The sequence below is a fragment of the Lagenorhynchus albirostris genome, chromosome 19 (assembly GCF_949774975.1).
Source record: "Lagenorhynchus albirostris chromosome 19, mLagAlb1.1, whole genome shotgun sequence".
NCBI classification, from domain to species: domain Eukaryota; kingdom Metazoa; phylum Chordata; class Mammalia; order Artiodactyla; family Delphinidae; genus Lagenorhynchus; species Lagenorhynchus albirostris.
In genome coordinates, this window is record NC_083113.1 from 41,177,973 (window position 1) to 41,202,575 (window position 24,603).

Consider the following 24,603-nt stretch of genomic DNA (forward strand, 5'->3'; position numbering starts at 1 on the left):
ATTATAAGAAAAAATATTTTAAGCTATTTCTAATGTAACACAAGAACTTTTTTTAAAATTTTTTAATTTATTTTTGGCTGCATTGGGTCTTCATTGCTGTCTGTGGGCTTTTCTCTAGTTGTGGTGAGCAGGGGCTACTCTTCGTTGCAGTGTGCAGGCTGTGCGGGCTTCTCATTGCGGTGGCTTCTCTTGTTGTGGAGCACAGGCTCCAGGCGCGTGGGCTTCAGTAGTTGTGGCACACGGGCTCAGTAGTTGTCGCTCACAAGCTCTAGAGTGCAGGCTCACTAGTTGTGGTGCATGGGCTTAGTTGCTCCACGGCATGTGGGATCTTCCTGGACCAGGGATCGAACCCATGTCCCCTGCATTGGCAGACGGATTCTTATCCGCTGAATCACCAGGGAAGTCCATACAAGACATTTCTATGTTAAGTAACTTTGAAATAGCAAGCCAGAAATAATGAGCTCAGTTAGAAATGGATAGCTTTTATTCTCTGAGAAAACCGTTTCCTTCCTCCCTCCACCTCAGCTCCCCAAAGAACAAGACTACATTATTACAAATGAGAAAAATGTTTATTAAGGAAACAACTTAACAGTTCTCCCTTAGCAGAACTTTACAGACTGGAGCACAACCTGAAGGCAATTACAGTTTCAATCATTAACACACTATAGGGTACTTATTCTACAACTGGAAAGTTGCTGAAGTTTGTGACATGCCACTATAAATGTAAGTGTTATTAAAAATTACAAATTGTTTGGTGATTACTTTGATAACCTCTTGAGCAGCAGCTCCTGCAAGGAAAAAGGAGAAAAGCAAATCTTTGAAAAAGGTAAATTTCAAGAGTTCTATAAAAATATTCAATTCTGTACAGAAAACCTTTCCTTTCCAAAACCAAAGATGTTTAAAAGCAATCCAAAACAGACATAACTTACTGAGTCATATCAAAACAAAGGACTACAATTTTTTATAACTATGTTACTAAAGGAAATAAAAATTTTGTTATATACATTCACACCCTGGCATATTATGCCACAGTTTAAAAGATGTATTTTTAATTATGGTGGTTTAAAAAGACTGGCAAAATATATTAAGCAAGAAAAAGTCAAAACAATAGTATGGATGACTGCACTTTTTTTAACGGCTAAATATAGGCAGAAAGGATTCTCAAAGGATACCCTTCTGTTGCATTTGAATTTTACCCTGTGCATGTTTTATAATAAAAAGGGGGGGGGCGTTTCCCTGGTGACGCAGTGGTTGAGAGTCTGCCTGCCGATGCAGGGGACGTGGGTTCGTGCCCCGGTCCGGGAGGATCCTGCATGCTGTGGAGCGGCTGGGCCCGTGAGCCATGGCCGCTGGGCCTGCACGTCCAGAGCCTGTGCTCGTAACGGGAGAGGCCACAACAGTGAGGCCCGCGTACCGCAAAAAAAAAAAAAAAAAAAAGAGGGGATAAAGGGGCTTCCCTGGTAGTGCAGTGGTTAAGAATCTGTCTGCCTGCCAATGCAGGGGACACGGGTTTGAGCCCTGGTCCAGGAAGATCTCACATGCCACGGAGCAACGAAGCCCGTGTGCCACAACTACTGAGCCTGCGCTCCAGAGCCCGCAAGCCACACTCCAGAAGCCCGGGCGCCTAGAGCCCGTGCTCTGCAACAGGAGAAGCCACCACAATGAGAAGCCCGCACACCACAACTAGAGAAAGCCCGCTTGCAGCAACAAAGACCCAATGCAGCCAAAAATAAATAAATAAATATTTTTAAAAAGGGAGGGTAAAGGAATATCTGTAATTTGGAAGGGATCTATATTAGATACCCAGACTGCTATACTCAGTAACAGTCTAAGTATATAGTAACAGTAACAAGTTTTAAAGTTACTATTCAAAACAAAACAACAGAAAAAAAAAAAAAAACGACCAAGAAAACAATTTTTCATCTTTTATAATCTGAAGCTTCCGCTTTCACATTCATTGATTCAATAAAATTTGAGACTCTACTGTGTACCAGATACTGTCCTAGGCACTAGGGATACAGCAGGGAACAAAAGACAAAAATCCTTATCCTCATGGATCTTACTTTTCAGTAGTGAGGGAGAGAGAATTTACAAATAAGTAAAACGTCAAGTGACTAAGTGCTAAGGAGAAAAAGCAAGGAAGGGGGATATGATGCAAGAGGAGGGACTGTTTTAAATGAATCAGGGATGGCCTCACAGGGAAGATAATATTTTTAAAAAGACCTGAAAGAAATGACTTGTGCAGAATGATTATAGAATGCACATGTTATAGACCGAATGCATGTCCCCAAAAATTCATATGTTAAATAAAGCCTTAACCCCCAGTGTTACCATATTTGGAGATGGAGTTGAAGTCTTTGGGAGGTAATTAGGTAATTGAGGTCATGGGGGTGGGGCCCTCATGATGGGATTAGTATACTTATAAGAAGAGACACCAGAGAGCCTCCTCACCTTCCTGTACAAAGAAGAGGTTATGGCACACAGCAAGATTGTGACTACCTACAAGCCACAAAGAGAGGCCTCACCAGAAACCAACTATGCTGGCCCTGACCTCAAACTTCCAGGCTCCAAGGAGTTTTATTTAAGAGATGGTATTGTTGAGTTGGGTCCTGAAGAACAGGTAGATTTTAGACATGCAGGCAAGAGGGAGACTTAAGGCAAATGGGCCCAGATTGGGGTAAAGATTCAAGGAGCGGGAAATCAAAGGGCATGTCTAGGGGAAAAGCAAGTAACTTGAAAAAACCAAGGCCAGAAAGGCTGGGTAAAACCAGAACACAGAATTTTTTTTTTTTTTTGTGGTACGCGGGCCTCTCACTGTTGTGGCCTCTCCCGTTGCGGAGCACAGGCTCCGGACGCGCAGGCTCAGTGGCCATGGCTCACGGGCCCAGCCGCTCCACGGCATGTGGGATCTTCCCGGAACAGGGCACGAACCCGTGTCCCCTGCATCGGCAGGCGGACTCTCAACCACTGCGCCACCAGGGAAGCCCAACACAGAATGTTTTAAATGTCAAATGAAAGACTCTGGATTTATTTTCCGAGGACTACTGTAGTGTATATGTGTGTACTGCCAGGTGAGAGGGTTAAGTGAGAGACACAATCAGAGTTATGCTTTAGAAAGATTAATTACTCTTCAGGAGTTTAAAATGGACAGCAGTGGGAGAGATGGAAAGCAGGGAGACCAGTTTGGGGGGGTACCAAAATAATCTAAACTCAATATTAACATTGTGCTTCACTGACCTCCCTAGTTAAAACAGCTGGGAAAACAAAACTTCATAACTGTACTATATAACAACAGGTGACAGTCTTCTCATCTCTGGAACTCACCCCCTAAGAATGCAGCAATGGTGTGTGGTTCAGCAGCTCCGTATCGGCAACTACAGGAAAGGATGGAGACATGAACATAAATTAGCCTTATGACAGGACAGTATTGTCTCTTGCATTCCCTAAAAAAATACTCACAATTCATGGACATAATCATCTTTCACTATTATGGATAATCCATATTCCTGAAGGAAGCCAGTGAGACAAGACTTCAACTTGCCTATATCTTCTTCAACTTGATAGTTAGATACCCCTAAAAAATATATATGCAAATTAATTTTCATTAAAATAAATATGTGACTCAAAATTATTGGCTATCTCCTTTATTTAATCCAGTTTTAGGTATTCTAGTCAAAACATTAAGGTGTAAAACTGAATTAAGAACAAAAATAATGGAAAGTATGAGACAAATATTTGCAGCTATCACAAACCTGTAACAATCAAAGAAACCATCTAAAATCTATTAAAAATTTGAGTTTGACAAATCTGCTTTGTTCAGTGCTCCTTACCCAGTATCTAGAAGAGTATCTGACACGTAGTGGTGCTCAGTAATTATTTGATAGAACTGAATGAATGAGAAAGTAATGTCCTATTTATACCCTTTATAAAACTTACAGCGTTTATTACCCATTTCCAGGAGATTAAATGACATATATAAAACTATAATAATAGGTAACACTTACGGAGCATTAATAGATGCTGGACATTGTTCTAAACACCATCTAAAATATTAATTCATTTAATCCTTACAGCAACGCTACGAAGTAGGCACTATTATTATCTTCATTTTACAGATAAGGAAACTGAGGCACAGACAGATTAAGTTATTTGCCCGAGTTACTTAGCTCATAAGTAGCAAAACTGTGATATGAGCCCAGGCAGTTCTTAATGATGAAACTATGATGTCTCCAAAGGTAAGCTATTATTATTATTACTACTGGAAGGAAAAATGTAACTGCCATAATATCCAGGTATTACTAAAACCCTCTAGTTTATTTTTTAACCCCTCTAGTTTAAAAACTATCATTGGGACTTCCCTGGTGGCGCAGTGGTTAAGAATCTGCCTGCCAATGCAGGGGTCATGGGTTCGAGCCCTGGTCCGGGGAGATCCCACATGCCGCAGAGCAACTAAGCCCATATGCCACAACTACTGAGCCATGTGCCACAACTACTGAAACTTGCATGCCTAGAGCCCGTGCTCTGCAACACAGACAAGCCACTGCAATGAGAAGCCCGCACACCACAAGAAAAGTAGCCCCCGCTCACTGCAACTAGAGAAAGCCTGCGCGCAGCAACAAAGACCCAACGCAGACAAAAATAAATTAATTAATTAAAAAAAAAAGATTTTATTGGGAATTCCCTGGTGGTCCAGTGGTTAGGACTTGGAGCTTTCACTGCTGTGGCCTGGGTTCAATCCCTGGTCAGGGAAGTAAGATACCACAAGCCATGCTGTGCGGCCAAAAAACAAGATTTTATTGTATTTGATTGCTATTCTTACCTGGATATCTACCATGTTGTTTATGAAATCTATCAACAGCCCGTAACATTAAGTATAATACTATCTCATTATCTGGATTGTCCATGCTGGAAACTGAAAGGAAAAAAATTTCAGTATAATTTGTGTAATTCACGACATAAAAACAAGGAAGGACTGAATTTACTATATACTCAAGTTTCAGAATACAAGGCAATTCTATCATAAAATTTAAATATTTTGAGACAATAAAATAGAAAATGATAACTATAAAATAAAGGGAGATACGTTACTGAGATAAAACCCAAAGGTCTTATAGACTATTACCTATGGTCACATAACCTCTACTATGGTAGTAGTATGCTGACTTCAGCTCTTCTACATATCACACAACTTACTCAGTGACCTAAATAGGATTTTATGTATGTATATATTAAGTTTTATATTTGAAATTATGACTTCTTGGATAGGTTTATAGAATAAAATTTAGAGTATAAATATTTACATTATCCTTTATGTTATCACCATACACTCTACTATACATTCTGTTATACATAAAATATTTATATCCTTAGAATTAATTAATAACCTAGCATCAAAAGGTTATTACTGGGGCTTGCCTGGTGGCGCAGTGGTCGAGAGTCTGCCTGCCAATGCAGGGGACACGGGTTCGAGCCCTGGTCTGGGAGGATCCCACATGCCGCAGAGCAACTGGGCCCGTGAGCCACAACTACTGAGCCTGCGTGTCTGGAGCCTGTGCTCCGCAACAAGAGAGGCCGCGACAGTGAGAGGCCCGCGCACCACGATGAAGACTGGCCCCCCCCTCGCCACAACTAGAGAAAGCCCTCGCACAGAAACGAAGACCCAACACAGCCAAAAATAAATAAACAAATAAATTTTAAAAAGAAAAAACCTCACTTTAAAAAAAAAAGGGTTATTACTTACTAATTTCATCCTTGTTAACTGTATGCAAGCCATATTCTTCAGCTAAGGATCGACATCTCACCACTCGAAGAAATGCAGAATTGCTGCCTGAACACAGAAAAGACATTATGGAAGTAAATGGTTAAGATACATGACTATCCCAATTAAGAAGAGGAAATTCTGTGTATCCTCTTTACAGACATGGAAGTATGAAGAAAAGGTTCTAATAGTTAGCAGAGATGGCACCAGAACACAAGTTATCTTAAATTCATGTCCTTGGCATTACAACCAGTTCAGCACTGACTACACAGGTGATGGCACTTCTCTGAGCCTCAGTTTTCACTTGTGAAATGGAGATATACTGTTTACCTTTGAGCTGTTCTGTGGATCAAAAGTGTAACTGTGTACAGTACGTACCAAGCAGAATGCCTGATAGGGCTCAATGAATAGTAGTTTTTATCATTATTATGGATGAGCAGTACTGAAGGAGTGTTATACATACTGTGCTCTGAGAATATGTAAGGCTTTAAAAAAAAAAAAAAAAAACTTTGTATTACGGAAATTTTCAAACACATTCCAATAGAGACCAGAATAATAAACTCTCAAATACCCAACACATCCAGCTTTTAATCTGGTATCATATAATCTAGTAGCACAAACACTAATGCATAAACACGGTATAAGATTAGTAGTGGAACAAAACATTGAAACTAAGCCTAAACAAACATGTTGAAGAGTCTTAAAATGAATAATTTGGATAAATAATTTTAAGGATGGGTAATATACAAAATGTAGACTTTTGCAGAAACTAGGGGTCATAGCTACAGGGAAAAATCCTCAGATGGCATGTAAAATAGATTTTATTACTCTTAAACTAACTCTTAAATTCTCTGGGTCTACTCAGGAGTTATCAAGAAGACCCCGGGCGCCTAGCCACTCTGAAACTAGATGGCAAAATTCTTAATTCTATCACAGTCATTTAACACTGATCGAAGTTAGTATTTAAACCAATACTGTCAATGTACATGTGACTCAAGACTTCACACCCAAAGTCTTCAGATAAAACTTTCCCAAGTTATTTAAAATGAGTAAGCTGAAAATAATTGTGTTACTGATAATTTTCAATTAATTGATCTTCATGTCTTTTTAGCATTAGATAAATATGCTCTACCTCTGACCAGTCTTAGAATACCCTCTCCATTTATTATGAGAAAAAAAACCTTACCCAATAATTACCTATGTCAATACCACTGAGACCATGGAAAATTTTTAATTTCAACCATTTAAAATTGCTGGGAACATTTCCCATGGCACATTTTTATCAAACAAAATAAGGAAATTAAGTCAAGGTGACTTACAGAGTAATTTTAATTCTTTCTCTGAAATGGACTCTGGTGCCTGTAAAGAGATAAATGCAGATTTTGCTCCAGTATAAAAGCAGATTAACAGAGGGTGCAGCACAAAGCCCATCACTATGACAGGCCTTCTCATTAGCAGGCAAGTGAGGACACCTCTAAAGAAGCTTTGAGGCAGTGCCACACCTTCTCTCTAAGCCTTTTCTGGCTGGAGTTACATGATGCAATCAGGCCTATATGGAGCTGTACTGTCCATCAAAGGCAGTGTGCCCGGCAGCTTACCTGGCCTATAGACTGAAGCAATTTGGCAACGTGATTACCCACAGCAGCAGCATCTTTCTTTGCTTTTTCACGGTAACTGGAAAAGAACAACAAAAAGCTACTATTAACGAATATTTAAATTACCAAATTTGGGGACTTCCCTGGTGGCGCAGTGGTTAAGAATCTGCCTGCCAGTGCAGGGGACACGGGTTCGAGCCCTGGGCCGGGAAGATCCCACATGCCGCGGAGCAACTAAGCCCATGTGCCACAACTACTGAGCCTGAGCTCTAGAGCCCATGAGCCACAACTACTGAGCCCACGTGCCACAACTACTGAAGCCCGCGTGCCTAGAGCCCATGCTCCGCAACAAGAGAAGCCACGGCAATGAGAAAACCGTGCACCGCAACAAAGAGTAGCCCCCACTCGGCACAACTGGAGAAAGCCCGTGCGCAGCAACAAAGACCCAACGCAGCCAAATATAAATAAATAATTACCAAATTTAAATCTCACCATGAATCAAACAAAAAATGTCTTTCCCTTTCATGAAAAAATACTGATCTGAAAACACATCAAATGTGACAATGCCATGGAAATTCTACCAGCACCTGTTAGTGGTTGGTGATGGATTCTTGGACTGCACTAATAACCTAGGCTCCCTCAATACTAACTTAAAAACTGCCCTTCTAGAGAGATCCATGATCCATGCTTCTCTGACAGAGGACCTAACAAAATATGTTGCAAAAGAACACAATCTCCTTGAAGTCAAGTCCAAGGAAAGTTAAATACTTCAAAACTGTCCATCTACAAATTCATGTAAAACTTTTAAGTCTATTTACATTTTCACCCTCTAGAGATGATCAGTGTTAAGCTGACTACCTCTGATATGAGGTCATAATTCTTTTGTCCTCAACTGACTTTTCCCAAGTTTTAGGTAGTTGAACTTTTAGGCTAGGGCAATAAAGATGTGTTAGAGAATGACTGAGATGAAGCGTACAATCTGTCTAGGGAACAGAGACCTTCTCTGTGTGTCATTATCTGGCCCCTGAAGAAACAAGGCCAGTGGCCCTGGATTCATCAGCACCATGCCCGAAGTACACAAGGGTAATATCCATTGAGACCTGTCCTTATGACAATCTACCTGGGTTCAGGCTAGTGATACCTGGATAGCAGGTGTCTATCTATAGTCATGAACTCTTTAAATTATGAAAATTAATGACAAAAAATTCATCAAAACTAAAGACTTCAAACTTTTAAATTACAGATAAAAGAGAGTATAGGGCCATGGTTAAGAGTATAGAGGTGAGTTGCATAGATTCAAATCTTGGTTTTGCCATTTCCCAGTTGTCAGACCCTGAAAAAATTACCTCTACTATGTCTTAGTTTTCTCACCTGTAAAACTGGGACAATAATAGTATCTCTCTCATAGGGCTATTGTGAATACTAAATTAGTTAATACATAGAACAGTTGACAGCACAGATTTAAGTGTTCAAATGTTAGGTTTTATCTTGAAATATGAAAAACAAAATCTGACCCTTCAGGGGGTATATGGGAACTCTATACTTTCTGCCCAATTTTGCTGTGAACTTAAAACTATTCTTAAAATTAAAATATGGGCTTCCCTGGTGGCGCAGTGGTTGAGAGTCTGCCTGCCGATGCAGGGGACACGGGTTCGTGCCCCGGTCTGGGAAGATCCCACAGGCCGTGGAGCGGCTGGGCCCGTGAGCCATGGCCGCTGGGCCTGCGCGTCCGGAGCCTGTGCTCCGCAACGGGAGAGGCCACAACAGTGAGAGGCCCACGTACCGCAAAAAAAAAAAAAAAAAAAATATATATATATATATATATATATATATATATATTTTAAAAATCTGCCCCTAAGTTTTTTAGCTTATTTTTATAAATTTATTTATTTATTTTTGGCTGCATTGGGTCTTCGTTGTTGCACATGGGCTTTCTCTAGCTGTGGCGAGCGGGGGCTACTCTGTCGTGGTGTGCAGGCTTCTCATTGCAGTGGCTTCTCTTTTTGTGGAGCACGGGCTCTAGGCGTGCAGGCTTCCATAGCTGTGGTTTGCAGGCTCTAGAGCACAGGCTCAGTAGTTGTGGCGCACAGGCTTAGTTACTCCGCGGCATGTGGAATCTTCCCGGACCAGGGATAGAACCTGTGTCCCCGCATTGGCAGGGGGATTCTTAACCACTACACCCCTAGGGAAGTCCCTTAGATTATTTTTAAAGTGATAAGATTATAACAGGTTTCCATTTGATTTCTGATTTCTGGTAGACTGATAAAATATGTTCATCTCTAATATAAACAGATTGATTTTTCTACTACACAGTTTGAAAACAGGTGACTTACACATTTTGCAGTTTTATATATTTGCCTGAATCTGCAATCATATCAGGAATTGTGCCTCGAACAGGTAAATTTCCTTGACCCTCTTTGGCCACAAATTCCTTTAAGGCACGAGCTAAAATCCAAAATGTTGGAGTCTAAAAGAAGCAAAAAAAATTAATATTAAGTGACATCTGAATTTGACCCAAAGGTTAAGGTGGCATTATTTTTACTTTTTTTGTTATTGTTACCTGTTTGGTGATATTTATGCAGCGATCATCATTAAATATATCTTCAATACTGCTTGGGATCTAACAAAGGAACAGGAAACATTTACTTATAATAAGAATTAATATAAGTTCACTTTTATTTTCACTGCCCACTTTAACTTCCACTGCAATTTTCCAAACAAGTTCAAATACAAACTTAGACTTTTATTCAGAATCACCACCAGATGGATTTATTAGCGAAAGAGCGAATGGAAGAAAGTCCCCTCCTGCCCACTGCTGTTAGCATTAAAGACTGACCTATTCTCTTACATCATAAATAGAGTAAAGAAGGAGCCTAAGTAAATCTTTTTATAGATATATTTGAAGACAGAACAAAGATAACAGACATTAATACCAAGCTAGATTTGTAGTCCTTCATGTTTTTCCATCTTGCCAAAAATCTGAAACCCTTACACCCTAATTAGTGACTGCTGAAAGAGACAACCACTCTGACAGAAATAAGGTAGTTAAATTAAGGACGTTTAATGCTAGTAAGAACATCATACATTAATAAAAACTATAGAAATCTTAGGCTTTGATTCTACTGTTGTGTGGAAAATAGAACTTTCTTACTGGTAATTCCTAACTGCTCTCTCTGCTTCCACTCCCAGTCCCCTACAGTCTTTTGACCTCACAAGAGCCAGAATAATTTTTTTAGAAATATAAATCAGGTCACTCCATTCCCCTGCTCAAAACACTTTAGTGGCCTGCAGTGCCTTTATGATCAGGCCCTTTCTGCCTCTCCAAACTTAAATCCCTCCCACCTCTTTCCCCTTTGTTTACTTCATTCCAATCACAGTGCTTTCATACTGATCCTTGAACAAATGCCAAGCATCATCCCACTTCTGGGCCTTTGAACATGTGCTTCCTTGGCCTGAAAAGTTCTTCCTCCAGACCTCTGCATGACACTTCACTTAGGCTTCTGCTTAAACACATCTCTTTGAGAGTCTCCCTGGGCCCTCCTGATCCCAGACCTCCTCTCCATCATACTCTACCCCTTTGTTCTACTCTAATTTTGTTCACAGCACCTGGTACATTTGTCTGTTTGCTTAGTTCACTGTCCCCCAACCATGAGAACCTTGTTTTTTTTAATTGGGGTAAATTTTACATTCAGCAAAATGTACAAATCTTTTTTGTTTGGGGTTTATTTATTTATTTATTTATTTTTGTGGTACGCGGGCCTCTCACTGTTTTTTTGTATTTTTGTTGTGTCCATTATAACTTCTTTTTCATTTCTAATTTTATTGATTTGAGTCCTCCCTTTTTTCCTTGATGAGTCTTGCTAAAGTTTTATCAATTTTGTTTATCTTTTCAAAGAACCAGCTTTTAGTTTTTTTTGTTTCTGTTTTTGTTTTTGTTTTTTGCGGTACACGGGCCTCTCACTGTTGTGGCCTCTCCCATTGAGGAGCACAGGCTCCGGATGCGCAGGCTCAGCGGCCATGGCTTACGGGCCTAGCTGATCCGCGGCATGTGGGATCTTCCTGGACCGGGACATGAACCCATGTCCCCTGCATCAGCAGGCGGACTCTCAACCACTGCGTCACCAGGGAAGCCCCAAATGTACAAATCTTAAATGTAAAATTCAATGATTTTTGATAACTATACACATACTTCTAACCATCACCCCAACTGAGACACAGAAAATTTTCATTACCCCAGAAAACTGTGTGATTCACAGAGCACACACTTTTAATCACTCAGCAACACTACCTCATTGTCTCCAAAAAGTATGTAATGACACCTTGAGTGCTTTCCTAACTGGAAAGGTAGCATTTTTTCCTGTTTTAAATTATAAGAAAATTCTGGGAATTCCCTGGTGGTCCAGTGGTTAGGATTCCACACTGCTAACTGTTAGGCCCTCACTGCTGAGGGCCCAGGTTCAATCCCTGTCAGGGAACTAATATCCCACAATCTGTGTGGTGCAGCCAAAAAAAAGATTAAAAAAAAAAAAAAGGATTAAAAAAATTATAAGAAAATTCTAACTTACACTACCAGTTGTATTATTCCAAAGTTCCCCAAAGAACTCACTGGCCAGAATTCAAAAACAAAACAACAACAAAACAAAGGGCATCTAAACTAGGTTATCCTCCAAGTAATTTTTAAGGTATACAATGTCATTAAGAACATCTTCCTATATATCCAAATAATTACTGTCAAAAGCAAAGCAGGGTAAGATTTAACTTTTCAGGCAACACTATTTTGGACCAGCAAAATACCACCTTCATTATATAATTCCTACCCCAAAACACTTATTATTCACAAATCATGTACTTCAAACAATTAATTTATATAAATCACTGTATCAAATTATATGCTGAAGCACTGAGATCCATTTTAACAAGGACAATACAGAATCTTATTAAAAGAATATTCAAGCTGTATTATAGACATTAACTTCTAACCAACTCTACAGTTTGAGAAATATTAAATTAAAATTAAAATCAACTATTTCACGTATGAGGACTTCAGAAAACACCTTTCATTTGTGAATACCTCATCAGCTCTTAATACCTGAGTTGTATTTAGTGCTGTGTTCACATTTTTAATAGCTTCTTCAAAATTCTCTTCATCTTCCGGAGCCCCATTTTCATTCTTTAGAATTCCTATTAAAATAGAAATTGATTAGCAAATGACAGCCCTTTTCTTTTCACTCTTTCTCTCCCCCCAGCATTATGGAGATAACCTTGTCAGATTCTGAAGGGAGGACTGGATACTGAACCTTAAGAAGAAATATCGCTAATCACTAGTCATTCTTTTTTTTTTTTTTTTTTTTTTTTTTTGCGGTACGCGGGCCTCTCACTGTTGTGGCCTCTCCCGTTGTAGAGCACAGGCTCCCGACGCGCAGGCTCAGCGGCCATGGCTCACGGGCCTAGCCGCACCGTGGCATGTGGGATCTTCCCAGACCGGGGCACGAACCCGTGTCCCCTGCATCGGCAGGCGGACTCTCAACCACTGCGTCACCAGGGAAGCCCACTGGTCATTCTTAAAACTACACAAGGAGTGGCTCCTTAACCTCCCGAGGAAAATAAAATAAAAGCTCATGATGGGGGCTTCCCTGGTGGCACAGTGGTTAAGAATCCGCCTGCCAATGCAGCGGACACCAGTTCAAGCCCTGGTTCAGGAAGATCCCACATGCCGCGAAGCAACTAAGCCCGTGCGCCAAAACTACTGAGCCTGCACTCTAGAGCCCACGAGCCACAACTACTGAAGCCCACGCGCCTAGAGCCCGCGCGCCTAGAGCCCGTGCTCCTCAACAAGAGAAGCCACCGCAATGAGAAGCCCGTGCACCGAACCAAAGAGTAGCCCCCGCTCACTGCAAGTAAAGAAAGCCCATGTGCAGCAACGAAGAACCAATGCAGCCAAAAATAAACAAATTAAAAAAAAAAAAATCTCATGATGGCATCATCTGACAAAGGTGTTGACAGAAATTCAATAAACATTAGCTTCAAGCAATATGCTTTTCCAACTTTATACATTTAATCACATCCCATATTACCTTGTCTAATCAAATCTCTGAAGTCTTCTTTTTCTTTATACGTTTTAGGTATTCGTCCATTTGTCTAAATTGGGTTAAAAAAAATTTTAATCTAGTTGTAAAAACTCAAAATATGGAAACTGAAAGTCCAGTTTCCCCCTACCCATATGAGATTTCATCAGCAAATCTATACCTTGGTGAAATCAGCTGACTTGATAGAAAACAGAAACTGTGGGCCATTTCTCTACATTCATTCCCCACTGCCAGTTTCAGAATGACATTTTTTCAAATTTCATTTTGTTAATAAAAATGTCAGTATCAAAAGAGAAACTGCTAGATTTAAACTAGCAGTTTAAATCAGCTGCCCTATAACCACATAAGGAAAAAAAATCAATGTCCCACCCCCTCCAATGAAATTCTTTATAATAAACTGAAAAAATACAGTCATATATGGAATTTCTCTTTTCAAGAAAGGACATACTTCACTATACCACTGTGCTAAATATTTAGCTATGATCACAATCCATGGAGTGTGGCTATGGTCCTAAAAATAAAAGAATCAAAGGAAATATCAGTATTAGTTAACATTAATTAGTTAACATTTATTTTTCACTATACCATATCATTTTCAACAAATTCAACAATATTTATTAAATTCAATTATTCAACAATGTTTACATCTCTCAGTATATGTGGAATAATGAACGAAGGAAAATGAACTGGGTTAACAAAAACTGCTTTACAAAGATTTTGAAGGCAGTGTCCAATTTAATTCTAATAAGGCAGGTATATACTATGATTGTCCCCATTCTACCATTAAGAAAACTGTCTCAGGGACTGCCACCCAAAAATAAAGCTCAAGTATCCTGATTTCAGATACCAATCCTAGACTAAGGAAAAGGGATCCTTTCTGTGTTTTCTGATGAACCAAATACCTGCATTTAATTAATGGGTAGTCAGGGGGAAAAATATGTGTGTGTGTGTGTGTGTGTGTGTATGCCTTAAATTACATGGCCTGTTATAAATATCATTATTTCTATAATGAAATATGCAGTTGCCTTGGTAATTCTCAAACACTAAAAATAAGTTTTAAGAGGAGTCAGTTTCAACAAACACCACCCCAAATTCAAACTGTTTTAAAAAGGACATCTATTTGTTTAGGAAAGAGCCATGAAGAGGGCTTCTGGGATATGTTAATGTCCAATTTCTTGATCTGGGTGTTGATTACACAGATATGTTCAGTTAATGTACTTTTCTTCAATAAAAAAGTTTTTAAATTTTGGGGAAAGATAGATTTATTTAAAATAAATTAGGTACAATGTTGTTACTATGTGACCTGGATGACAGGACTATGGAGGTTTATAGTATTTCCTTTGTAATTCAAAAACCTTAGGTTAAAAACAAAGTTTTAAGTATACCTATAAATGGAAGGTCACTCACACTACCAACCTTTTTTTCCATATGATCCAAATCATAAGACTGAAAATGTTCTCTCAGTTCAGGAAATGGCTTATCCAGTCGTAGATCCTCTAATGCATTATCTGGATGAGATTCTATTACTGTGAAACAAATAATCCCAAAAGATAAACTTACTTCTTTAGCAATACTGCTGGCAGTACATACATTATAGGAACTTAGGAAATCTGTAATTTTTTTTTTTTTTTTTTTGCGGTACGCGGGCCTCTCACTGTTGTGGCCTCTCCCGTTGCGGAGCACAGGCTCCGGACGTGCAGGCTCAGCGGCCATGGCTCACAGGCCCAGCCGCTCCGCGGCATGTGGGATCTTCCCAGACCGGGGCATGAACCCGTGTCCCCTGCATCGGCAGGCGGACTCTCAACCACTGCGCCAGCAGGCAAGCCCGGAAATCTGTAATTTTTAAATGGGCATAGGGCCTACAGGTTTTTCTCATTGTTTTGTTCATTATTGAGTTAAATTTACATATACATATAAATTTGTATTTTACTAAATGCATAAATTTTAAGTGGACTATAGTTTTTGTTTTGTTTTGTTTTTTTTATTTTTTTTATTTGCTGTACGCGGGCCTCTCACTGTTGTGGCTTCTCCCTTTGCGGAGCACAGGCTTGGGACGCGCAGGCTCAGTGGCCACGGCTCACGGGCCCAGCCGCTCCGCGGCATGTGGGATCTTCCCAGACCGGGGCACGAACCCGTGTCCCCTGCATCGGCAGGCGGACTCTCAACCACTGCGCCACCAGGGAAGCCCCTGGACTATAGTTTTAATAAAAGTAAAACGAAGACTCCTTTAGTGAAGAATTTTCTTATTACAATTGGAAAAGATCAAAATAGGTAAAATTTGCGCTCCGATAGCACCCAACAACCTACCCTTCCTCCGCCTGTGGTCTTCAACAGACAGCATCACCATCCACCTAGACCTCTTCCCTAGAAATGTGATGGTCTTCCCTGACTTCGAGCTTCCTTGGCCCAGTATCAGTCCCTCCCCACATCCTGATGTCACTTCATACACAGCTCTCCACATAGGGGAGCATGGGAAAGTGTGTAGTTTCAGTGAGTGTTTAAAGCTAGGCTCCATTCTGTCACTTGCTAGCTGTGTGACCTTAGGCAAATAGCTTGATCTCTCTATGCCTCAGCATCCTTATCTGTAAAAAGCAGATAAAACAGTATCAGCCTTACAAGGATGTTGGAAAGATTAAATGAAATAATCCACATAAAGGCAGGCACACAGCTAGCAATGTTAACCTTCATTACCATCTACCCCCTCTTCCCTATCCTTATAACATCTGCCCTCAGTCAGGGGCTCTCTCTCTGTCTCTCTCTTTCTCTCACCTAGACCACTGAAAATCTCCTAAAAGCAACCCTTGTCTCCAATCTTTACCCCTTCAAATCCATTCATTCTCCACCGGGTTTCAGAGTGACCTGTTTAAAACAAAATGTTTGCCTTGTCACTTTCCTACTTACAACTCCTAAATGACCCAGCACCACTGCCAAAAACTTATCCTCAAAAGCCACTCCTTAGCTGCCCAGGCAGATACCACTTTTCAGTGATGCTACCAATGCCAATGACTGGCATTACACTAGCAGAGTACCTGGCTCAGAGCAATGCAGGAGTACTGAACGAAAACTTTATATGATGATTTAAGATTAAAATTTTCTAAATAAAGGGACTTGAACTGATGCAAGCCTGCCTATGGATGAGTTCAGTCTCCTATAAACACTGTTTCCTTGGAACAGTAGTTAGGTAAATGCCTTGCTTGCTGTGTGCAATTACACCTGAACTGGGGAAGCCTAATGCCTGTATGAGAATGGAATAGAATACTGGTGGGGGAAAAGGTGGCATATCCTTTCTGTGTCAGTGTAACCCACATACCTTGGCTCTTACCTGTGCCAGACATACATGCCCTATGTAGGTTAGGAGGCAAAAAAAGCTAGGTATTTGCATAGCTGCTGGGCCTCCTAATAAGATGAAGCAGCTGCACCTGTTGTATCTCCTGCTTTGTATCCTTCTATAATGCTAAGTAAAGGAAATACAAAGATTAAAGCCTACTGATTCTGACTGCCACTTTGAACGTGTAACCAGAGTTGAGCTGCTACAAATTTACTCTGTGATTTAAAATTGACTTTCTAAATTGTCAAGTTCCTAAAATTATAGCTAAAGCAACCAATAGGAAGCCCCATATGTGCAACAATTTTACCTGGATGTTCTTTTATAATGATCCTCATATAACCAACTAGTCCATATGTCCTACAGATCAAAAGAGGGATTTGGGAACTCCAGAGGACATCTGCTAAACGTAGTAATGTACTGTAAAAGAAGGCACAAAAGATAAGAACATAAGCAAATGGAAACATGCCAAATGTGAAAATGCTTTAAAATAAAGCAACTTTCTTACTAAATAATAAATGCAAAGGTATATCTATTGAATTTACATAAACAGCATATTTACATAAACATATGCTGAAAAGCAAGAAATTCCACAAGGTTGCAGTCTCAAAGAAAGTATAGACTAGAGAGATATGAAAACCTAGTCCTTTGTATTAGGGAGAATGCTACTGAAAGACATCTCCTAAACATTTCCATAATAAAGAAGAAAATATTTATAAAACCTTTGTATACAGCGCCAAGCACTCCCTATAGTTAATTCTAACTAGTTTTTTTTTTCACTAAAAAAATAACCAATGTTCAATTTAACTGTTCTAAATATATTTTTTTTAAAGTTTCACATCTCAGTATTTTTCTCTTCCCTATCTTTTTAGTGCTGGAGATCTATAAGCACTTCTAATTAAAGATTTCTATGGAGTTTAAGAATTTTAAGGACCACAAACTCTGCAGTGAAAACAAAACTATGCAACTCTAATAAGAGATTAAAATAAAAACAAATTAACTTAAAAATTTACCTTTCAGGAAGCTGAGTTGCAACTACAATGGTAAACCTACAGAAAAATGAAGGATCATTGTCTAGAAGGTTTTCTGGACTCTAAATAGGACAGGGGAAAGAAAATCCAACAATTTGACAATCATATTAAAGATGACAGAAACAGTTAAGCTACTTTAGAACAAGTGAGGTAAATGCTAGACTCCAATGTTAAAATAATTCAACTCTCAACATAAATATACAAAGATTCAAAATTCTAAATTCCTAGGGCTCTGAATTACTAAAAAATTAAATTTCTGATCAGAAATAATAATGTGTATATATATACATATATATATATACCTCTTCCACAAAATTCCCAGAGACATCGTTATTTAATTCTTGTAAGAATTCCATGGCGGCTTGAGCTCGGTTCTTTTTAAAAACAAAACATTTTACTTGAATTAGAAAAAAATTTGGTTAAAATTAACCCCTTAATTTACAGATCAGGCAAAAACACTGTAAAACAACCCAAATTCCATGCACAGATATGACAACTCTGCTTTACATATTGTGTTTAAACTGGGACTAAACCAGAGTATTACTTAAAACAGAGCTAAACCATCATTATTCAGAATTCTTAAATGCTTACATGACTTGCACTCTACTTTTCTGATTAGGCAAATGACCAGAAAACCCTGGGGAGCAGGTAGGGAGATTCTGAGTCAAGCTGAGACTTACTCTAACCTCCCACATTTACAGTCCTGCACATGAGAGGTCAGTCATTAAAGAAACAGTCATTTCTATTCAGAATACTACACTAAGTTGACCCATATGGTTTTGTAAGATTTTTAATATGAAATACAAAACTAAGACACATTCTGACTAACTCTTGGTAAAAAAAAATCTTCTTAACCAAAATACTCCAACCTCTGAACATTAACATCACTGAATATTTAACTTTAATACAGGATAATAAAAACACGAATAGTACTTCTAAGTTCTTAAACTACCAAGCATATAAAGATTTACGAGATCAGAAAAAAAATGAGATAATTAGCTTTCTTCTCAGAGGAATAGTAAGCTCTTTTAAAGTAAAGCTTTTCAAACAATCGAAACACAGTGGCATCACTAGATGTTCAAATACAACTATATTCTATAACAAACTGATTTTTTACCTTGCCAATACTGCTTCTCTGAAGGAAAAAACTAAAACAGAATAAAAACAAATTTAATGGCTTCTCTGACTATAAAGGAAAGGTTATTTGTAATACCAGGGGCATTTCATTCACAGTTTAAAACAAACTATATTTTAATTTCAGACTGTAACAGCCTTCCTGGAGGAAGAAAGCTGGATGAAACTTGTAACCAAAGACAGGCTAATAAATCAATGTTACCCAAAGTATGTACCACAGAACATGGATTTCACAAAATGCTCTGAGAAAAGGGTTCCCGGGCTTTAAAAAGTTTGGGAAACAACATATGTTATATTCTCTCTTGGAAATTCATAATATATGTAATACGCATGATGTTGAAGTCTTACACTAAAGAAATATTTAGTTTCATTTGACCCATTTCCCAAACTCATTTGACCATGGAATCCATTTGCCCATTTAACAGCTACTGACCACACTTGGGAAATGCTGCATTGAATAGTCTGCTTTTGCAGGTAACTATAACAGATTTATTCAGGCTTCCTCCCACACATACCCTTGTTATGCCCCAAGGTCCAGATCTGAGTCTGCTGATCAGAGTCAGGGTACCCTTGGAGCACAAGCTCAGCAGCTCCACAAGAGAAAGAAACCTCATTCTGTTCTAACCAACCAAGCAAGCAAAGATAAAAGGACTTTTTCTTTATAGATACCAATAAAAGGGTGTTGTGGTAGTGAAACTTGTATTACCACCCAGAGAAAAGATAACAAAGCTCAATGTGAACCAAATTCTGATTTCCCTTCTATTTACTCATTGTTGTTGTTTACTGACAAATATAATGAGAGACCCCAGATTCCAAGTCCCTGAAAAGGCAAGCATGAAATCCAAATTGGGGAATGCTCTGAAAGCCTAAATATGATCATCTTTAAAGAATGATATGCAGGCCATCTTTAAAACAGCATTTTTAGGGCTTCCCTGGTGGCGCAGTGGTTAAGAATCCACCTGCCAATGCAGGGGACACGGGTTTGAGCCCTGGCCCGGGAAGATCCCACATGCCGCAGAGCAACTAAGCCCGTGCACCACAACTGGTGAGCCTGCACTCTAGAGCCCGCGTGCTGCAACTAGTGAAGCCCACGCACCTAGAGCCCGTGCTGCGCAACCAGAGAAGCCACTGCAATGAGAAGCCTGCACACCGCAACAAAGAGTAATGCCTGCTCGCCGCAACTAGAGAAAATCTGTGCACAGTAACGAAGACCCAATACAGCCAAAAAAATAAAATAAATTAAATAAATAAATTTATTAAAAAAAAACGAACAGCATTTTTACAGACAGTGTAGTGTAGAAAGAGATATACCTGGACTAAGCTTAGAAGACACCACAAACAAAAGGTAGCTTTTACTATCTTATAATCCGAAAATACAATTATTGTTAATTATATACTAACATCTAGGAATCAATATAAGGACTCAGGAAGGATCCAGATTTCACAAATAAAGTAATAATGACTACCCTTTTTCATTAATAACAACAATAAAGACAGTAATGATGGGTATCTTTTACTAAAGGCCTATTTGCCAGACACTGTGCTAGCACTTTACCTATATTAACTCACTTCATCCTTGCCATGATCCTAAGCATAGGGACTATTTCCACCTGGAAGTTAAGTCACCCTGATTGAGGAGTTGAAGCTGGAATTCAGGCCTTGCTCTCCCATGACAAGGCACTGCCTTCCCTAACATGCAGGTATTTGAAAAGAATAGAACATACTTATTTCCAGCATCTTCTCCGCTGACCTGATTTCCATCAATAATCGTAAATGAACCAATACCTGGGAGACAAAACAAGAGTCAGTCAAGAATATATATTTCTAGCTCAAAACCTTAAAGAAGTAAATTTACAACAACAAAAGTATAATACCTGGTAGTACTAAGTTTTTAAGAATTTCAGTTCCTGTAGCTGTTGCATTTATTAGGCAAACATGAGCAGATTCTAAAGCCTCTTGCCCATGATCACCCCACAATCTACAAAAGAACACACAAATTTAACGTTTTCAAAGCTTTCATGAAAACACAACTTTATTTGAATCATGATCTTTGATCTTTAAAGTGTTCTCGTATAGAATAACTGATGTGACAACCACGGCAAATATGCGAGACAGGAACAGCAGGAGGTGTTACGGGGATTATATAGCTGACTAACCTGAGACTCAAACAGGTTGATGCCTGGCATGGTTAAAGGGGGGGTTAAATCAGAACTAAAAATTTGGTCTTCCAGCTCCTAGTCCATTATTCTTTTCAAGCCAGATAACTTACAGAACAGAAAGTCTTTGTAGTCATTAACATTAGAGAAGAACCTTAGATTTATTTATTATTATTATTCTTTTTTTTGGCCGTGTCACGTGGCATGTGGGCCATGTGGGATCTTGGTTCTCCTCCCAGGGATTGAACCTGCGCCCCCTGCAGTGGAAGTGTGGAATCTTAACCACTGGACCGCCAGGAAAGTCCCGAGAAGTACCTTAGATTTAAAACCTATTATTCTCTATTTCATTTCTCCTTAAGTTATAGGGATCCAGAATATTTAAGATCTTGACATAGGACTTATCACCATGACGTCTGCCAAGAGTGAGAAAAGCTTTACCAAGAAAACTGAATTATCATCTGAAAAGCCTTCACACTGACTTCAATAAGAGTGCTTTAAAATGTAATTCCCAATGAACATTCTAATAGCATGATTAACAAATGCATATATTAAAAAACAGAAAGATGTAATAAGGATTAGAAATATATGTTATAACCTGAAATATATGTTATATCCTGTCACACCAGCATATCATCAACATGGCAAGGTACATGATCAAATAAGCATCATGACAGCTGATCCAACCTGGTTACCTTCGCCCAGAAAGCCTATTAACTAATGTATCTTTTCTTGTCAGTATAGGAACTAGTATAGGGGGAGCAAAAGTCATTAGAAAAGTTTCATAGCCTGGAGGACTGATAGACTTTAAGGTGCTTTCCCTGTCACCTGATCTAAAGCAGATTCCCTCTTTTTATATAGCCCATATGTCCTCCAGATCATATCACAACTGTAACTGCCTCATTTGGGGTTTTTTTCTTTAATTAATTTATTTTATTTATTTATTTTTGGCTGTGCTTGGTCTTCGTGGCTGTGCCTGGGCTTTCTCTAGTAGCAGTGAGCTGGGGCTACTCTTCGTTGCGGTGCGGTGGCTTCTCTTGCTGCGGAGCACGGGCTCTAGGCGCGCAGGCTTCAGTAGTTGTGGCTCACGGGCTCCAGAGCGCAGGCTCAGTAGTTGTGGCACACGGGCTTAGTTACTCCGCAGCATGTGGGATCTTCCCAGACCAGGGATCGAACCCGTGTCCCCTGCATTGGCAGGCAGATTCTTAACCACTGCGCCACCAGGGAAGCCCTCATTTGGTGTTTTATTTGCTGAACACCCATCTCTCCATTCCACTCTAAGCTCCATAAGGGTCCAGACCACTCCCACTGTTCACCACTGGAACCCCAATGCCCGATACAGTGCTCTGCCTAGGATAAGTGATCACTGAATAACTGTCAAATGCATGGAGGAATAGCCTAGAAGAACCAGACAGACTGGAAATGTCTGTTTTTTTTGTGAAAGTAGGGCATACAGAAGACACCTGACATATTTGGTTGATGGATACCCGGGTAGTTGGAAAGTAAGCCTAAAAGAATACTGGTGCATCTCTAGGTAATATATTTCAAGAAACGGCCCAAACAAGAAATCAATCCTCTCTATTCTCTTGCTGGCCTAAGGAAAGCAGGGCCTGCTGACTGCTAGCTGGCTCAACAGCTTTGCTGCTTTGCTTGTAACCGCTTCCCTCTGACACTTCAAAGCCAATAAACAGTTCTCACGGTGAAAGGTAAAGTTTGGTCCTTAAATGGACTGGACTCAGCAAAAATGCTTTTTTGTCACAGTTACTTAGTAATCTAAAATACCTTCTCAGCTCTGTCATGTATGGTTACATCTGCATTCAAAACACAAGGATCTCCAAGAATTTACAAGAGAACACAAGTTGGTTACAAGGGCTCTGCCACCTTGCTTCTTTCCCCAGAAGCTCAGGAGCAGATAGTACCAGCTCTGAAAAAGCCAGAAGGACCTGAGTTTACATCTTGGTTCAAATACATGGGAAACTGGGCAGGTTACAGAACTTCTCTAAGACTCAGTTTCCCCATCTATAAAGCAGAGAGAATATCTATCTTCAAGGCTGGTCTCCGAATTGAGTGCATAAAGCCCCTAACACAGCACTAAGCTATAGGTACAAATGGGTTCCAGTCCTTAGGGACACACTGTAACTTCTGGCTTGGGGGCTCCAGAAAGGAAGCGGGCCAAACATTTGTGTTACTTCTGCTGCCTTAACACACAGAAGATGATCAATAAATAAGGAATGGGGAGTGTTAGGAGAAAAGGCATGGGAGAGGAAGTAGTCAAGAACCAGCCCGATGGCTTAGACCTGCAGTGTCCATTAAGGTAGCCATTAGCCACATGTGGCTAATGAATAAGGCTAGTCCAAACTGAGATGTGCTATAAGTGTAAAGCGCTGGATTTCAAGGACAGAATGGAAAAAAATGTTAAATATCTCGAATAACTTTTTATACTGATTATGCATTAAAATGGTAATAATTTGGATATATTGGGTTAAATAAAATGCATTATTAAAATTATTTTCACCTGTTTATTTTTCCTTTCTTAATGTGGCTACCAAAAAATATATATAACTACACAGGTGGTTTACATGAGACTAGCATTATATTTCTAGTGGACAGCTCCGGCTTAGAACAATACCTAAGACTCGGTGCTGCTCTCTGCGGCCGGGATGGGGTATTCCCGATCCCCTCATTCTGCAAAACGAGAAGCCTGAGCACAGCGAGGTGGAACTGGCAGCCGCCCCGGTGACCCGGCTGACGCTGGGACGGTGCACCTCGACCTGCACACAGCGTGGCGAGCGGGCGGGCGCGCCCCTCGGGGAAGGCGAGTCCCGGCCCTCGAGAAGCACCGCCGGCCCCAGGCCGGAACCCTGAGCGCCGGCTGCACGGCCCGGCCCAGCCCGGTGGGAGGCCTGAGGGAGGCCCAACCACGCCGCCCGCCCGCTTAGCCCCGGCCCGGACGCAGAGGAACCCGCTGGCTCGCCCGACTCGGTGAGCCCTGGCTCACCTCAGCTGCCGGTCGTACTTCTGCTCCTTAAGCAGCTTTCCCGGCTGCGCCATGGCCGCGCCCGCCGCGCGGAGAACCGCCGGGCCACTACCGAGAACAGCCACCACCTCCACGAGCGCGCAGGCGCACTAAGCCCCCTTCGCTGCAGCTGCCTCCTGCGCGCTGCCCGCAGGGGGCGCCGCCACTGCACTGCGCACGCGTCGCCTGTACGCCAGGCGTGTGCGGCCAAAGCTCAGACTCCGGGCTGGTAATCTAGTCCTCCCCAGTGCACCAGCCCCTTTAGTCCGCCAGTCCGAGAATATGTACGCAGTAGCTGTGGGGAACTCGAGCTTTGGAATCAGGCAGATTTAGATTTTAACCACTTACTGGTTGTGAGATCTGCTCTTTACCGCTCATATCCTCAGTTTGTTCCTCTGTGCAATGGGGATAAATGAGCCTCCTTCACAGAGTTCTATTAGTCTTTAATGAGATTTTGAATACACAGAACAAGACTCACATAAAATCATGTCTGAATAATAACTTT

General features: G+C 40.4%; 1 protein-coding gene across 5 annotated transcripts; it reads right to left on the reverse strand.

Annotated features, from left to right (window-relative positions):
- Positions 1–547: 547 nt before the first annotated feature.
- Positions 548–24,195, reverse strand: NAE1 (NEDD8 activating enzyme E1 subunit 1). Of its 5 annotated transcripts, XM_060130879.1 has the most exons (20): positions 24,081–24,195; positions 20,804–20,907; positions 20,654–20,714; positions 18,913–18,943; positions 18,098–18,169; positions 17,778–17,857; positions 17,075–17,184; positions 14,856–14,965; positions 13,888–13,950; positions 13,428–13,491; positions 12,443–12,534; positions 9,914–9,973; positions 9,687–9,820; positions 7,357–7,432; positions 7,078–7,117; positions 5,741–5,827; positions 4,820–4,912; positions 3,460–3,574; positions 3,325–3,374; positions 548–788 (listed from the first exon to the last, which is right to left on the reverse strand). In XM_060130879.1, exons 1-20 carry the CDS (start codon positions 24,131–24,133, stop codon positions 679–681), a joined length of 1,605 nt encoding a protein of 534 aa, XP_059986862.1. In that variant the 5' UTR covers positions 24,134–24,195; the 3' UTR covers positions 548–678. The 5 variants fall into 5 exon arrangements, with proteins under 5 accessions (XP_059986862.1, XP_059986864.1, XP_059986863.1 ...); XM_060130881.1 differs by lacking the exon at positions 18,098–18,169 and having other exon boundaries at positions 24,081–24,148; XM_060130880.1 differs by lacking the exon at positions 13,888–13,950 and having other exon boundaries at positions 24,081–24,148.
- Positions 24,196–24,603: the final 408 nt, after the last annotated feature.

Bases quoted from the DNA above. Each gene is read 5' to 3' on its own strand.
- NAE1 (XM_060130879.1), bottom strand. From the start codon at position 24,133: ATGGCGCAGCCGGGAAAGCTGCTTAAGGAGCAGAAGTACGACCGGCAG. The intron at 18,170-18,912 runs GTAAAAAATCAG...GTTTTTAAAAAG, and splicing joins AGAGAAGCAGTATTGGCAAG to AACCGAGCTCAAGCCGCCAT. The intron at 9,821-9,913 runs GTAACAATAACA...TGCTTCTTTTAG, and splicing joins GCATAAATATCACCAAACAG to ACTCCAACATTTTGGATTTT.